Source organism: Mytilus edulis, chromosome 7 (assembly GCF_963676685.1).
Source record: "Mytilus edulis chromosome 7, xbMytEdul2.2, whole genome shotgun sequence".
Classification (NCBI taxonomy): Eukaryota; Metazoa; Mollusca; class Bivalvia; order Mytilida; family Mytilidae; genus Mytilus; species Mytilus edulis.
In genome coordinates, this window is record NC_092350.1 from 6,026,144 (window position 1) to 6,044,677 (window position 18,534).

General features: G+C 32.3%; 2 protein-coding genes across 2 annotated transcripts in view; both read left to right on the top strand.

The window, feature by feature from the left end:
- The window catches only part of LOC139529809 (uncharacterized), a 66,246-nt gene extending 49,821 nt beyond the window's left edge, over nt 1-16,425 (top strand). The window contains exons 13-14 of the mRNA XM_071325724.1: nt 13,849-13,928; nt 15,762-16,425. Coding sequence (XP_071181825.1) covers nt 13,849-13,916 — 68 coding nt within the window. The 3' untranslated portion in view covers nt 13,917-13,928; nt 15,762-16,425. The remainder of the gene's footprint in view (nt 1-13,848; nt 13,929-15,761) is intronic.
- On the top strand, nt 198-10,169 carry LOC139529676 (uncharacterized). The gene is made up of 5 exons (XM_071325520.1): nt 198-269; nt 4,719-4,747; nt 5,983-6,216; nt 8,210-8,410; nt 10,165-10,169. The coding sequence occupies exons 2-5, from the start codon at nt 4,720-4,722 to the stop codon at nt 10,167-10,169; spliced, it is 468 nt and encodes a 155-aa protein (XP_071181621.1). The 5' UTR covers nt 198-269; nt 4,719.
- Nucleotides 16,426-18,534: the final 2,109 nt, after the last annotated feature.

An 18,534-nucleotide genomic window follows, 5' to 3' on the forward strand; every position in this document is an offset into this window, starting at 1 on the left:
AAAATGCTTATTTCATGTACTTTTCGCTACATGGTTAACGATATACTGATAAATTATAAACATATTTAATCTTCATTCAACGAACAGAAGAAATTTTAAGTACAGTCATTTATAAGCATCCAAATAAGTGCCTACGACTGAGACCTACGATTTGGGTGCCTAAGATTGTACATGTCATTTGTGGAGTTAACAACACAAACGATATTTCTTTCCCCTTACTCAGGGGATCCCATAACAGAAAGCTACCGTCGATGACTATCTACCACAATGTAAGTTGTATCTAAAGTGTGAGTTCAATTATTTTTACTCCATGATTGATTTTGTTCTGATATATCCGTTACCATTGACGTTCGATGAAAATTGTCCTAATTTTAAGTTCTTATTATCATGATTATTAGGTATCACAATATTTGCGTCTAAGGGAGGAGAGGCCACTTCAATACCGTTTTACGTCTGTTAATTTATAGGGGTGCCGCTGGGGTTCAATTGTAAATGAATGACTATTTACATAATTTAAGAATACACTAATATTTGTAGTATTTTGTAATTCTCAAATGACAATCTTATTCCGTTTTTTATGGTTTTATCGTTCATCTGTTATTAATCATGTCATTACCATATTTATTTATAATGTAAACACATGTACATTAATATGCGTGTGCAAATGAATATTGATTCAATTATAGTGTCTTCTGACTATAAATGTATTCAATAAGTGATAGCTTTCATAAAAAGCTTTGCAGTTTTATAGCTTATACATGTGTAATAGATGTGCCTTGATGTGTCTACGTTAATTCCCCTTAATTTGGACAGATTAATTATTTAGTATTTAAATGTTCATTTTAAGTTTAATTTTATTTAAACACAGTAAGATAAAAGTAAGGATTGTTAATTTAACTGTTTTAGTATTTAACTTTCGATGTTTTTATAATGTTTTATGAATATTTATTTATTCAACTTTTCTTCAGTACCGTTTCAGTTAAAGTTACCCTGTTTAATGACAAGTTTAGAATATCATTTGATATTCAGTGGGAGTCGGCCTTGCACAGGTCTCCAAATACTCGCCGGACTGTATCAGTTCACTTGAGTTTAGAGTTAGCCACCACTTCGGTGCAGTTCGCCACAGTTAGTCACCCCTTTATGGTGCAAATCTCACTACTTTAAAAACACAACGCGAAGCAAATTTACTTTACTTTTAATACTAACTCTGAGAACACTTCAATTTCATTTTACCTTTGAAATTACTCTATTTTTGAACTTCAGTTTAGAAAGTTTTCTGACTCCTGTTTATATCCGACTTTGTTTAATACATGCAATTATTGTACGTATGTGAATAAAATATAGTTTCGTTTGATCATTGTCTGTTGTTCAGCCATAATCTGATATCAGGTATCCCAATGGTCGAATAGGGGCGAAGTACTGGCCGCTACACGTCCCGGAAGGTGTCGTCACCGACCCCCTCCGTTACACATGTAATGTTCAAAATTATTATTTGATTTGTGGTATCATCCATTCAGAATATTCCTCTGCATACAAAGGATATTGGGGTTATAAAAATTAAACTTGGAAAGGTTAATATATCAGTATTTCAAGGATTACAATTTTCCTTTTGTGCAAACATGATATTTAACCCCCATGCAGAACCATGAGAAGAAAGAGCTTTAATAATATTTTCAAAATTACATTGTTCTTGTGTTTTTGTCCATACTAATTGCAGTAATCTTTTATTTAAGAATTGAATGCTTCTTTTTGTAACTTCATCAGTTGCGGATCCAGGATATTTGGAAGTGGGGCCGTATAATTTAATTATCTGCTGAACGAAGAAGGGCGAAATTTTTTTTTTACCTTTTTTTGGCTTTTTAGACATAAAATATGTGAAAAATGCAGTAGCTTGACGGTTTCCTGACGTGGGGCATTGATATTTAATTGTTAAAGTGCAGAGTTCGCGAAAACTTTGTTAGACCCGTCGGTCATGGGACCGACAAAGCAAGATTATTTGTCAGTCCTACAAAATTTTAGCCAGTCCTAAAAAAATCTGTCAATTTGATTCTAAAATAAAAATAATAACATATTTTATCTAAAATTAACTTTATTATTATTAGTTTTATTTTTCACAGCCACGGACAAATTAATAATGAAGGACCTGAGTTCTGATCTTCTGATTGTTCTTAATTAAATTTAAAGTCATTTTCTCTATCCATTTCATCATCTGAATCATTTTCTCAGTATTTGTTATCTCCATCTAATATTGTTTGCCATGAACAAATTTAGCAGGCCACGTGTAGATCGGCACTTTGGTTTCCATAGGTTTCAGTTTGTTTATAACAGGAAACCAGTACCGGAAATTAGCAGCAGGTACATCTGAAGACCGGCACTAGCTTTCAATATACCGGTCCGAGCCTCATTTTGACCGATAGGACCGACACTGGACCGACCATTTTCGAGAACTCTGCAAGTGTAAAGTTGGACATTTTTTATTCCGTATTCTCCCAATTAATTGTGTATTATAAAATGATTGGATGGATCCAAAGTTATGTACTGGTCAATATATTTGATGTGGGATTTGTCAGTAAAAAATGGGCATAGAAAAATTCTCCATAGCCAAGTCATCACTGAAATAGAGGTCACAACTAGCATCTGAAGAATGCATTGCAAATTTTAGATTTGCCCCCCAGATGAATCTGATCATACATACTAATATAATTGATGTTCAATAAAAAATAAATCCAAAAAAACATTTATTGAGAGTTTTTAGTGATGACTTCTGTACAAATCTGTTGTCTAAGCCATACTGAATAGTAATTCAAATACAAAATGTACCAACAAGAGTTTAGACACGGACCATTTGATTTTTCTGAGGGTGACCTGGGATTAACATGCAAACAAAATAAAAAACTACGCCCTTTATTTATAGATTTAATGCTAAATAATTTTTTGGGATTTTTTTTTTACAGCCAGATTATTTTTTAGGCAAAAATAAAGGCAAGAAATGTTTTCTCTAAAATAACTCAGACCCTAACCCAACCCCCCACCCCCCACCTTCCCCAAAAATCAAATAATCTGCACCTTAGATTTTTAATCTATCTAGAGATTACTGACAGGGGATCATTATTCAGCAATGTTATTAATGGACTGGGGGGTGTGGAGTTATACATGTTTTCGAAGGTAAATGTTATAGCTGTGGAGCTTTTTTTTTATCATGTGTTTGTAATATAGTATTACCTTGTGTTGGGTGGAATTGTGAAATAGGGAGCCTTCTTGCTCTATCCTTTGTCGCTTTGAAGGCGTCATGCTTGTCATTCTTAGCCTTAGCGTTACTGTTATTTGAGTTTCAAAATGACTTTGTAACGTTTTTTCGATGCAATGGTCAACTCCACGGTAGCGAATCACGTGCCTTTGACAGTCACATTATCATTATTCATAATATATTACACGTAAATACGAGCAAATAATGTCTTTATAAGTAACGAATTGTCGCATAAAATAAACAGGGAATGGCAAAGTTAACGAATTAAGGCTGATTAATCATTCAACAGTCCATAATTTAAAAAAAAACGAAGTAAAAGGGGGTGGCGTACGCCCTCTAGGCCCCCTCTGAATCCGCCACTGTTCATTGGGGTGTAAAAGCGTTGACCGAAGTACATTTTGTACATGTATTCTAAAAATGTGCACAGGGTCAACGCTTTTACAACCCTATGAAATTACAAAAAGAAGCATTCAATACTTATAATTACATTTTTTAGCTAGGATCATCATTTCAATACAAGATTTTTATCAAGTTTTTATTTAATTTACCTGTGCACTTTATTGTGGGACCTCGTGTCATCATAAATGATAAATTTTATTGTGTAATGAAGTGATTTAAAGGAATAACACAAGATTGCAGTGTAGCCAATCAGATGGCATGTAAACAATTTTGACATCTGACTGAGACAATTTAAATTTTTGAATATCAATAAACATGCTATATATAGACCTGATGGTATCAGTCCTAGAATATTAAAAGAGGTGGCTAGCTTTATTTTCAAACCATTTACTAAATTATTTTAGATGTCTCTTTCAGTTTAACAGGTTCCATTGTTATGGAAAATTGCACATATGTTAATCTTATTTCAAAGGAAAAGGTAGTCCACATTCAGCTCTTAACTATTGTCCAATTTCTGTCACTAGTATTGTTTGTAAGATTATGGAAAAGTTTTTTTTTTAAATACTTGTATAATAATTATATGAGGAGTAATGACTTTTTGTCAAAGTTTCAATCTGGATTCCAGCCAGGAGACTACTGTTAATCATTTAACTGAAATATATCATAAAATTATCAGTAATATTGATAGTGGGAGAGCTGTAAGGTTTGTATTTTGTGATGTATCTAGAGCTTTTGATAAAATTTGACTTAAAGGACTTTTATTCAAACTTGAACAATATGGCTTAATTAGTTATCAAAGGTACCAGGATTATAATTTAGTACACCCGTTTCGTCTACATAAGACTCATCAGTTACGCTCAGATCAAAATAGTTATAAAGCCAAACAAGTACACAGATGAAGAGCATTGAGATCAGATCTTCAACAAAAGGTAGTTTCAGAAGGCTTTTATTCAACTCTTAGAAGTATTCATGCAGGTGTTCCTCAGGGATCAGTTTTTGGACCAGTTTCTAATCTATATAAATAATATAGTAAATGAACACATGAACTACTTGTACTTGTTTTGTTTTACAGAATGGGGAGACAGCTGCTGATTGTTATTGGTTAGTATCAAAATAATGAAATAGTAGTTATAAACTGTATGTATTCATACAACTTATTCCAAGTCTACACATGCATACATGCACTTGACAAATACCCAAAGCATTTTTATTGCTGTTCTTTGTCTCAATAATGCAGTGAAGCTCTCAAAGGTTGCAACGGTTTATATCTAACTGAAAGTTCAAGATAGCTGAATGAATATTTTGATACATGCTAATTTAGATTTTAAACGAGAATTTATTTATATATATTAATCAGTAATAAATGTTACCAATATTACTTTATATTGGGTTATGGCTATTCGTTTCATTGTTCCTCCGTGAACAATGTGACAGTCATGACAGTGATTATTAGAGTTGTACCATATGAGATTTTTATGAGGTGTCAGATACCCCCTGCTTATATTCTGATAGGATTTGCAATATATATCAAATTCAAAGAACACAACATTTTTCCTCACATTCTTTTCTCTGAAGCTACCAGGTGAGCCATACAGGCTCCTGTTTTGACTTTAAGATCGGGAACAAGTTGAATATATTTCATATAACTTTAGTTAAATCATGGTAATACTGATATTGAATATTTAAAGCATCACTAGTTATACCCCCGCTTTAAAAAAGTGGGGGTGTACTGTTTTACTTTTGTCTGTCCATCCGTCAGTCCATCTATCTGTCCGTCCCATGAATATTTTTGTGGCATTTTTCTCAGGAATTACTTGACAAGGATTTCTAAAATTTAATTTCAGGGTTTATATAAGTCAGTTATACTGTGTGATGCTTTTCCATATTCATTATTCAACAACTTCCTGTTTACCAAACTCTTGTTAAATGTATTAATTTACACATGATAGCCAAGTTGAAAATTTTCGTCACATTTTTCTCAGGAACTACAATACAAGGATTTCTGAAATTTGGTTTCAGGATTTATATAAATCAGTTATACTGTGATGCTTTTTCAGATTCATCACTCAACAACTTCCTGTTTACCGAACACTTATATGTGTATCATTTTACACATGATAGCCAAGTTGAAAACTTTCATCACATTTTTCTCAGGAACTAATATACAAGGATTTCTGTGAAATTTGGTTTCAGGGTTTATGTAATTTAATTAGCTACACAGTGTGATGGGTTTTCAGATTCATCTCTTGACAACTGCCGCAGCTAACCGAAATATTTCGACAGGGATCATCAGTGAGAATTAGCTCACAGTTTTACTTGTTTTCTCTTTTTTTCAGGATTTTTAATTCAGTTAAGTGTAACATGTGCTGAGGAAGAATGTCCTTATAAGGGTCTTAAAACACTGAATGCTGATAAAGGAAAACGTTATGCTGAAGTGAACCCGGATATTCCAGGAGCCTATAACTTTAAGCCCAAACTTCCAGTAAAAGTATATGAATATACAGGATGGAATTATATTGATTATTCCTTAGGAAATGACACTAAATGTGTTTTTACTGTTGTTGTAAAAGGTAAGAAATTAATTAAGGTAGATGATAATATACCTGCCAACTGTCACTATTTGCGGGGGTTTTCCCCCTTGAAGGCTCCCAAATGGAAATTTTTAAAGATAATTAGTCTAGACTTTTTGACACAGAATTTTCTTATAATTTTCCAAAATGAAGATTTTACTATGCTTTTTTCAAAAATTTAATAAAAGGTATGGGTCATCGTGCTATTTTTCAAGCTTTGAATCATTGAAAATTGCCTAAATTTGGTTAGATTGTTCATGGAAAAACATGTTTGTGTGCATAAAAAAATTCTATGAGATAGAATTTTGTAATAAGTTGTGAGAAGGTAAGTTTTATTATATGTTTTAAGAAAATAAAAAGAGAAAATGGTGTCACCAAACTTGTTTTCTTGCTACAAGTAAATATAAAAAATTTCCCTATTAGTCCGATTATGTACTGTGATTGTACAATCCAAGATCGTGGTATACCATGCATCTACCTTACCAGGGGCGGATCCAGCCATTTTAAAAAGGGAAGGTTCACAACCCAGAGTAAAGGGGGGGGGGGGGTTCCAGCTATATGCTCCCATTCAAATGCATTGATCGGCCAAAAAAAAGGGGGGGTTCCAACCCCCGGAACCCCCCCTCTGGATCCGCGCCTGCTTACTGTCACTTAATTATACATTTATCATCTATGGCAAGTTGTTTAAACTATTTATTCTTATTTCAAAATAAGATATCTCATATAGCTTATAAGATATCTTATTTATTGTTTATGAGATATCTTAAATGGGCAGTAGCTAAGAGATATAGCAAAAATTGTTCAACTTTAATGAAAATGAAATAGTAAAATAAAAATAATAAGTTGAATTTGGGTAGTATCACTAAACCATTATCAAGTTATCCCCATTTATAAATCGAAAAATTGTAAAATTTTTAGTTCAGTTCTGTAACTTAATTTTGCCCCTACATATTGTAATATTTTAATGTTTTGTAAATATTGACCTCTAGTTAGTTTGGCTTTATAACTGTTTATTTGTGTACAGAGAAAATTAATGACGCAAGGCTAATTTGACAAGTTGCTAGTTTATTATCTGCAGTTAAAGTTAAACTGTCAGATGTGATTAAGACCAGAAACCATGTCCTTGTGTGTAGGGTAATAAAATTAGCTAATGCCTATTGGTTTGTCTAGAGATGAAGTAATTAAACTCTATGATAAGGTCAGTTAGTCAAGAGACTGGCAGATTTGTGTATCAGCTCTGATACTGAAAGGATGTGTATTCCTTAAGTCTTGAATCAGTAAGATTCTAGAGGACTTGTATTTAAAGTTTATATGTTTAAACTTTGTAGCTAACGTTGTCAATGTGCCTGAAGTAATGTACATATGTTAATAAACTTGTATATAAATACCGTATTATATAGCTACTTGGAATTTACCACAGGATATATTGTGATGCCATAGATGGCTATGTACGTCCGTCTGTGTCGGTGTTGGCCTTCCCTTCAGTCACGTTACAATATATTATGAAACCAATACAATTCTTATTACCACAAACATCAGATAAAGTACAAATTTGAGTGCCGTCACTTTTAATGTTTTTTATAATGTTGTACGCAAGAAGACACATTTTCTTTTTCATTCTTCCAATTTTAGAATTTTTACTGATAATCCTGAAAACTTAATAAGATAGATAAAACTTAACTATCAATGATCAGCAATGTTTACAGAAATAGTAAGTCTACTCCTTTTATTATTAGTTGCCCTTAATTGACAATTTTAACCAAGCTTTTGTGTGTTTTGCCTTTTACTTTGAAAACTATATGATAGACATGATAGATTGATAGAAATTTAAAATGGAAAAAATTATCTACAAGACAAGATATAGGTACATGTATGATTAAAAATGTTGGAATGAAATGAATATCGGCAATATATCTTCAATAATTGATAACATGCATTGTTTGAACTTGTGACACTACTGAAGTCTCACATTTGCATATTCATGTTTTTACAGTACTTAGGTGTGAACAGGAAGTCAGCAATATAAGTGACTATGAAGGTGGCACTAACTGCTCCAATCTGATATGGGGGAAATCATGTAATGCTGCATGTTCCGATGGTAAAGTGTCTGTGGGTGGACCAGCAGTGTATACATGTGAACTGGATAATAGTAACAGGACCTTTCTACAGTTAGATAAAGCCACTGTATGTCAAGGTATGTTTATCTCTTTATGAAGTATCAAACCGCTTATTCTAATATGACATCCTTATTACACTTTGTAAACAAAGCCGTGTTCTAATGAGCACAAAATATGTTTGACACATGCGCACAAACTTACTGTTTATATTAACGTTATTTTCCATTGTTATCCTTTAAAATATATACATTTAGGCAGCTAACATAAACTTTTATTACCCGGTATATATTTTTATGAAACAACATATATTTACCCTGCTCGTAGTTTTTAAACTTATCAAATATGAAATGCAATGCACAGGAGGAAACGGGAACAGCCAAACATTTTTACTGTAATTTCGTACGCTTCGACCTATAAAAATACTATATTTGTCCTATTAGAATCGAAATAATTCATTCATGTCATGCTCTATGCTCATTTTAACATGGGTAGGCATTATATTTGACCACATTTTACACCTTGCTAACGCTCAGTGTAAAATATCGACAAATATAATGCCTACCCATGTTAAAATGAGCATAGAGCATGACATGAAGGAATTATTTCTTAATTTTTACATCAGAAATTTTCTTGTAAAATCAATGTATTAGTAATGAACTATACCTGTAAGTTGATTAGGAATTATCAGTACTATTGAGGTATGATGGGGTCCACATGTCACAATAATATATCAAGAATTGTTTGACTAATCCACTTTATATGTAGACATATCTTACACTCAACTTCAGCCAACCTTAGCGAAAGGCTGTGCAACAAACTTTGTTAGATGAATCATTTAAGAACAACTGTTTCATTGGTCAATTCACACTTTTGACCTCAAATAAACTATCAATTCTTGCCCAAGCACACAAGCAAAAAAAGAACATGCATACTAGAATCTCAACCATCCCCCTCTTTACAACTCACAGTAAAATTCAGTTAATAAGAAGTCTGAATCTGATGTCAGAATAGGCACCAAAAGAAACAAAGAAAATGACAATAATACATAAATTAACAAAGGACTACTAGTATAGTTAATTACTGACATGCCAGCTCCAGACCTCAATATTAAACTGATTGAAAGATTATGTCTTCATCAGATGATATATATTTTATTCCTTTTCCATAAGGAAATATTTAAACATATATTTATGACAAACGAGACAATTTTAAGTTGGAAATTATTAGTTTTCCTAACCTATATAGGTATATATTCCAACTTTACTTTCATATGGAATAGACATTTGTTAACACTCATATGATATTCAAGAGCTTGCACCTACTATTCAGATATTTGTGTCTGAGGGAAATAAATTTGTCAAAGAACATCTCGTCAATTTTCTCAAACAGTCCTTTAGAAAGAACCAATACCTGATAGATAAATATTTATTGTCTACTTCACAAAAAAGACAAGATGGTCTTCAGTTATAGTTTCTAGGTGCTAAAGTTGTGTATTTTTATACCCCATTTATGGGCATTATGTTTTCTGGTCTGTGGGTCCTTCTGTTCATTCGTCTGTCTGTTCCTTTGTTCATCTGTCTATTCGTCTGTCTGTCCCTCTTCAGGTTAAAGTTTTTGGTCAAGGTAGTTTTTGATGAAGTTGAAGTCCAATCAACTTGAAACTTAGTACACATGTTCCCTATGACATGATCTTTCTAATTTTAGAGATTTAACCCCATTTTCACGGTCCACTGAACATAGAAAATGATAGTGTGGATGGGTCATTCTTGTTTTATTTTACTTTAGTTTTCCATTTATTTGTTTTCATGCTATTATTATTTTTTCTTGATAGGATGACTTTTGACATGACTAAGAATTAATTCATCCTGCTATCAGGTATACAGGTTTGTAAACCTTGGACGTTCCTATAGCAGGAATGTCCCCTGATGTATGATTTAGACACAAAGGGTTTTTACAATTGTGATTCTATTTTGTTTTCCCACTCTTGTATTTCTATTTACTTTATTGGGAAAGTGCATAATTTTACAGTATGTACTATCAACAACAAAAACATTTTTTTTGTTGTTGGTGACGTCATTGTCTTATTTATGTCCTTGATGAGTTGTTTGTGGACGTAACATGTGTCTGACAAACAACATTTTGGTCAAGGAATCTATGATGCAATCTTATATTTACTACTTTTTATACAACAGCAAAACATTTTGCAGTCATATATATATTCATATCACGTTGTCGTCATTGTCATTGTCCCCGTTGTATGAAGACATTGGATTTCTGGACAATAACTTTAGTATAAGTAAATAGAAAAATATGAAATTTTATTACAAGGTTTTTGACCACAAAAAGAAGGTTGTGAATTTTTCTGGGGTTTTGGTACCAACAGTTTAGGAATCAGAGGCCAAAAAGGGGTCCAACTAAGCATTTTTCTAGTTTCCAGACAATAACTTGTGGAATGGTGCATGGATCTTTCTGAATTTATACCACAAGTTTTCATACCACAAAGGGATGGTTAGAATTGGCTTTGGGGCTTTATGACTCAAACCGTTTAGGAATTAGGGGCATAGAAGGGGGGAAACAAGGGCGTCCTGGTTAATTGACAATTACTTAAGTACAAAACATTATTTAAAAGCAGTGTAAGGGAGGTAATTTAAACACATCATTCAATGTTTTACTGCTTTTAAATAAAATAAATATAATTTATTGTCTTGAGGTGAATAGCTGTCAATTTATTTTTCGGAGTTACATTTGTACTATTATAAAAATGCTGATGTCAGGAGGTTATTAATTTTAGCCATGATTATGTATAAAGAAATGTTTTATTGTCTTGAGGTGAATAGCTGTCAATTTATTTTTCGGAGTTACATTTGTACTATTATAAAAATGCTGATGTCAGGAGGTTATTTAATTTTAGCCATGATTATAGAAAACAAATCCGGATAACCATCTAAAACCAAGGAAAACACATCAACTATAAGAGGAAAACAACTGAAACACTAAAGTGCAACAAAAAATAAATGACAATGTAACACACACAGAAACAAACTATAAGATATTTTACTGCTATTTTCCTGACTTGGTACAAGACATTTTAAGAAAAAATGGCTGGTTTAATCTGGTTTTGTGGCTAGCCAAACCTAATGCTTTTATGGCAATGTTAAATATAACACTAAAATGACAACATTACATGACAGGAATAGATTACAAATAAATGCAAGGACATTCAGGACAGAGAAATACACAAATTAACAATACAATAGTACATTTCGACCTGCTAACCATAGAATAAAAATGAACATGTAAAACAACCTAGAACAGCAAACAAAAACAGCACAATAGAACCACAAGACTGGATCAACAACAAAAAAGTGACGTCTCCGGTTAATTTCTAAAAAAAATTATATAATTCAAGATCAGGTTTGTAAGTATGTCATTTGAGGTATTTTATAACAATTCTATGAATATTAATATGGAATTGTGTAAGTAATTAGATATTGTATTATCTAGCTATGTCAGTATTTCTACTAAATTAAATTGTAAAACAAATAAATTGTGTACATGCAAATGCTATAAACTAAAATCTTATAAATAAAATGGGTGATAATGATCTTTACTATTATAGATGAATAGAAAATATAAAAAATAAAATTATAACTTTAATACATTTAACAATATCCGTATTGATTTACTCTAAATTTGTTAAATAAATTCTCTCCTATATAAACTGCACAGGGTTTCCAATTGATTTTTCTCCATATTGTGTGCATAGATTCTGTTCCATATAGAAAGCTCAGGATATTTTACTGATTTCCCCTCACATTTGTTAATAAATTCTGTTCCATAAAGACTGACATTTTGTGGTAAAGGATAACTTGCAATATATATTTTTTCACCTCAGACTAGCCAAGGGAGACATTATGAAAACAAATACACTTATATAACATGCACTGGTGTACATTAAATTATTAAAAGATATAGATATCTTTAAATTAGTTCTTTCAGAAACAAGATTCAAATGTTAAAATTTGGTAGACCTTTTCTATCAGGATAATCAGCCTCCCATTGGAAGAATTCTTTTTTATGTTGAGAGATAATTTAGATTTGATTGATCCAAATGTTATTTTTAAAATGTCCAACGACATGTTTCAGAGAACATTGGAAACAATACTATGACCTTGTATTGCTCACCCTACATTTGTTGATACATAACATTTTCTAATGTTAAAGGGTTGGTAAATATGAATCTAAACAAAAGGTCTGCTGTAATAAATCCAGCAAAAACATCTTTTGAAACTTTATTTATAGAAAAGTTAAAGGAGGGGTTCTCTAAATCATATTCTAGATATTTATAACCATTAACTTGTATTTAATTTAACTGTGGAAAAAAAACATATGTAGCATGATGTCCTCTCAACATAATAATGGCTATTGGACTATTTTGGTGAAATTCTCTATGATAAACACTGCTTGCTAATAATCTGATTACTAATCCTATCATAAAACTATAAATACTGACCTAAACACCATGTTCCTGTCAGAAATATTTTACCAGTTTCATGCATAGATACCCTTTTTGGTTGTGTGAATGATTTGCCATCTCACTGTGCCTTTATGGCTATTGTTATAGGACAAATAAAAAAGTGTATGTGTGGGATACACAGTCCTATTGACTTTAGTTTTGAATAAAAGATGTGAGAAAATATACAGAGAGTATGAACCCCCTAACAACAGAAATGCATGTTCCATTTTTATTTTTTTTTGTTTGGTTTCTTGAAATGGAAATTCATCATATTGACTCGTGAAAATCGGGTTGGAAAATAAGGTTCCTGTTCTTTTTAATCAATTACTAAATATTCAATGCAGGCCTTCAAAACTTCTTGCATACTTATTTAATATTTAACATCTGAAACCCTAGTTCATTATCTGAAACCCTTTTTGAACTACACATGAAGATAATATATGCATATTTTCTAGATGGTGAAACTTGTTTACCTTAAGAAGCAGTCATTTAGTGTAATCAACTTCTCCCAATGATTTCAAACTTTCGAGATTCATGTAAAATGTGCTCATCATCTTGTGAGCAGATCTGGGCAGTTATTGTATGTTTTAGCTAATCGATAACAATAGTATATCGCTGTGCAAAAGTCATAAAAAGATTGAGAGAAAACGAATCCTGTTTACAAAAAAAACCTAGGGAAACACATCAACTATAACAGGAAGTTATCTGTATACTGTTTGGTGATAATTCAAAATTTTAAAATTTTCTCAGAAACTATTTATGATTATTGCATAAAACTACCACACAAGGCGTCGGGCGTATCATGCACTCATGGCGCAGCTGTTTATTAAACTAACTTAAACAATTGAGATAAGTCTTAATTCAGTGTTTGACTGCAATTTAACTACAATACCTATGTTGGTATATTGACTTTGTTAAGGAACACCATATACTGTAATTATTCTTACTTAAAGGGATTACAATGTTATTTTACCAATAATGATATATTGACTTTCTTAGGGAAACCAGATACTGACCCTGATGATGTCAGACTGTCAATGCTTGCAGAACATAATGGCAAACATTAAATTTGTATTTCGGTAAATATAAGAGTTTTAAAATCTGTAGATCTGTTAGCTGCTTTTCCTTCTGTTAAAAGAAAAATGTTTATCAAGTTCAAATTCTGTCTTCAGAAGTAAAAAGTATTATTACAGCTATGTATAAAATTCATAGCCTCCTATGCTTAGTTATGATTTTTAAAGTATCTACCTGAACGAGTGGATATATATGTCAATGGATTTTTCATCTTTAGCTTTCAGTGTTTGGATTATCCATATGATTGTACAGGTATGATAACAAATAAATAAAATGTTTTATTTTCATGTAACAAGAGCATTTTTTATATATTTGTATGGCCCAGAAACGAAGATGTCGGTGCCATATAGTTTTACCCTTGTCCAAAATTCTGTCTTTCCGTCTTTCCTTAATTCCGTCATTCCATCATTCCGCAACAAACCATTATACAGACTTTTTTTCTAAACGCCTTCATAATTGGGTTGATTGTTTTTGCCGAAATTACGGGCTTTGGACTTTGATAAATTGTTGAAAATCACAGTTATACAGATTTATTTTCTAATCACCTTCAGATATTGGGCTCATTTTTGGTATGAGAGTTAACCATGATGAGTTATAGGTCAAGCTAAGTTTCGTTCTGCTCTGTGTATTTTTGCTGAAATTACGGCCTTTGGACTTTGATAAATTATTGAAAATCACAGTTATACAGATTTTTTCTCTATTCCCCTACAGATTTTGAGCTGATTTTTGATATCTGAGACTACCATCATGTTTGTGTCCTTATGTGTTTATATTGAAATTGCAGATTCCCAACTTTTTGGGACGGGGCCATTCGTTTTACTTTTACACATCTAAATTAAATTATTTTTCTCACCTGCAAATAGTTTTATTTGGATTGGTTAACATGATGACATTACAGATTTCATTAATGAGCTGTGTTAGATAGAAATCGACCTTCTGCAAGTACATGTATACATGTTCATGTAAAAGACTTGGATTGATTTATTGTCATCTGAAATCCACGAATTTATACAGTGTTTGGTGAAAAACTAGACCAAAAAAGTAAAAGTACAAAAAAAACTACTCTGAGGAAAATTCAAAACGGAAAGTTCCTAATCAATTGGCAAAATCAAAATCTCAAAAACATCAAACAAATGGACAACACCTGTCATATTCCTAACCTAGTACTGGCATTTTCGAAACCTGGTTTTATAGCTAGCTCAACCTCTCACTTGTATGAGCAGTGATATTGTTTGCCTCAAATTACAGCCGAAATTCGGCCTTTTCCCCTGGAGAAAATTCCCAATTACTAAAAAAATGGCTTAAAACTACTCCCAAATACTTTTACATTTTCCCCCCAAAAAAAAATTGTGTTTTTTTTATTTATTCTATTCTCTTCTCTTCTCACTTTCTCTCTTAAATAAAATTCTCTCTTTATTGATCAATATTGAAATAATTGATACAAAATAACATTTTGTATATATTTTATAATTTTGAATACTAACAATTACTAACAAATTTTCTAAATATACAATCTAATGTTTAAAGAGGCCGGGATAAGGTACCGGTACTTCCTGTATCAAACTAACAAATGTGAAAGTTTTCAATAAAGTATATATGATTTAAAAAAAATAAAAAATAAAAATATCCTGCTGCAGTCATTAAACATTGTTGCTTTTATTCACATCACCTTTTGATGATATGTTCAAAGGTTTATATACGTATCGGGCAATCTTGATAAAAACAAGTACATGTGTATAACATCCTGGATGAGCAAATAACATAATAGAGAAAAAAAACAAGAAAATTAGAGAATAAGGCAAATAATAATACGAGTTTTATTTTATCATTTTTCACAGGGTTAAGTTGTGGAGTGGAAATGAGTTGATTTCATTTGTTAAAGGTGATAAAAGAACTTATGGATGAATACATTCTAGGCCTTAAAGAAGAACAATAGTTTATGTGAAATGACATTGATGACCTGTGAATTCGTTAGCACTGTAATTTATACTCTATTGTTGTATGATTTGTGCTAATGTAGACTTACTGTTCTTGTCTTTTATAACTTATTATTTTGTTTTTATGTACACTTGGCATTAATGTTTTTTATATCAGTATTTATATTGACAAATTTTTATTAACTTATTTGATATACTGATTTTATACTTTATACTCAATCTTTTAAGTTTTAACTTTACCTGGACTTGAATAAAGTAACATTCATTTTGTTCTTTCATTGTAATAAATATTATTATTATCTTCATTTGCATGTAACCATGACAACCATGAATTTTTATAACTTAAGATTACCATTTTAAGTTGCTAGCTAGCTATGGTTTTACACTTTTTTCCCATTTTTTTTATACAAGTCAGATGGAAATTTTAGTAAAATTGTGAATGTTTTTTACTTTGTACACTATTTGTGTAATTTTAGATGGAATATTAATGTATTCTTTTTATAGTCAACTACCTCTATTTATTACACAAATTATATTTCCATATTTATAAACTTGATTCATATTGTTTAGATTTGAAATCTTTTTGAATGAGATGTTTACCCCTATACCAAACCTATTGCAACTAAAATTTCAAATTACGTTTTGCAGAATCTCAATATTGACGACTTCAAGTCTAATCATCCTGATTGCACTTGTACTAGTTCCCAATTCACATATAATCCGGCTTGCCACGTTATTGCTCGTGACCTCAACATTGTTGATAACACTTCCCTACGAAATGTGTTATCGAAAGGTCCGAAATATCGTGTGTCTAAATCCATCAATTGGAAATACAACTTTAAAATTTGGATGGACTCAGTCAACGATTATGCCAGGCAATAGGCTAAGCGTGAGAAGGACGACGTAGACACTCTTTCCGAATGGGTTAAGGCAGTGAGGTCGTTGTTACAAATTAGAATTAAGAATTTGAATGGGTCTATCTGTTCCTAAGCTATGTCAATCAAAACTTAAATGTAACAAACAGGGGCGGATGCAGGAATTTTCGAAAGGGGGGGGGGGGGGGGGTGCTAACCCAGGACAAAGGGGGGGTGCAAAACATATGTCCCGATACAAATGCATTGATCGGCTAAAATAAAGGGGGGTGCGCACCCCCGGAACCCCCCCCCCTGGATCCGCCACTGACAAAACACTTATCCTACCTTCATGACAAATAAATTGTTGTCCCCGCAGATAAAGCCCCAAACAACATCGTTTTTGTGTGTAAAACTCATTACATTAACTGCGTAACAAACGAATTAGATATTGACAATTCACTTGGAAACTCAACATATACCCTCACGACACTTACCAAAGAGAAAATCCTATTAGTGGTTCTTCCAAGTGCTCCACGAAACCTCTTTCTAAATTATTAACATCTATCTTATCAGCAATCAAAGACGGGCTTCAAAGTTATTTTGAAACTGTCTATTCTAGAGATGCCGTGAATCAGATATGGATACTTAAAAATTCCAAAGATCTTTAAGAGTACATACAATCTAACTGTATTTCATCTTGTAATGGTATTAAAACATTCGAGTTTTCTACACTTTACACAAGTATTCCACATTCCAAACTAAAAGACAAATTGAAAGAGTTGGTATTGCTTTGTTTCTTAAAAAAAGAATGGCCAACGTAGATACAAGTATCTTTTCTTAGGGAGGGATTAATCCTACTTTGTAAAGGATCACTCTGATTCACACAAAAACTTCTCTGAAACTGACATTATCAAGATGCTTGTTTTCTGAATGACAACAAATAATTCAAAATTTGGTGACTATGTTGAACGCATCTATCCCTTCGAACTAGAGATAAAGGATACAACAGTTACAGGTAAGTCGGCCTCATATCTTGACTTACATATAGAAATTGACAATGAGGGTCGGTTGAAAACAAAACTTTACGACAAAAGAGATGACTTCAGCTTTCCAATTGTGAACTTTCCATTTCTAAGTAGCAACATTCCAGCAGCACCTGCATACGGTGTATATATCTCCTAATTGATACGATATTCCCGTGCTTGCATTTCCTATGATGATTTTTTGAACGAGGGCTGCTGCTCACAAGGAAGTTATTAAACCAAGAGTTCCAAATGGTGAAGATGAAATCATCACTTCGTAAATTTTACGGACGCTATCACGAGTTGGTTGACCGTTATGGAATAACCGTTTCACAAATAATACCGGATATGTTCCTTATGTCGTAACTACAATCCCCTTCCCTTTCATGAATGTGACCTACCAAATTAGACTATTTACCTGATTTGTAATCACATAAGCAACACGACGGGTGGTACATGTGCAGCAGGATCTGCTAACCCTTCCGGAGCACCTGAGATCATCTCTAGTTTTTGGTGGGGTTCGTGTTGTTTATTCTTAAGTCTTATATGTTATGTCATGTTTACTATTGTTTGTCTGTTTTTGTCTTTTTCATTTTTAGCCATGGCGTTTTCAGTTTATTTTCAATTTATGAGTTTGACTGTCTCTCTGGTATCTTTGGTTTCTCTTTTGGGAAAGAAAGCTGCAATCTGTCAATTCCCTATAAAGTTGGCTAGACGTTCTACTTTCCAAGTGTTTCATATCTACCATTTTGAATATAAAACACAATCCCTACCGTTAGGGGTTTAGTATCACACCAT

Excerpts from the sequence above, each read along its gene's own strand:
- LOC139529676 (XM_071325520.1), top strand. The coding sequence starts at position 4,720 with ATGGGGAGACAGCTGCTGATTGTTATTG. Across the intron at positions 4,748-5,982 it reads ACAGCTGCTGATTGTTATTG|GATTTTTAATTCAGTTAAGT; the intron begins GTTAGTATCAAA and ends TCTTTTTTTCAG. Across the intron at positions 6,217-8,209 it reads TTTTACTGTTGTTGTAAAAG|TACTTAGGTGTGAACAGGAA; the intron begins GTAAGAAATTAA and ends ATGTTTTTACAG.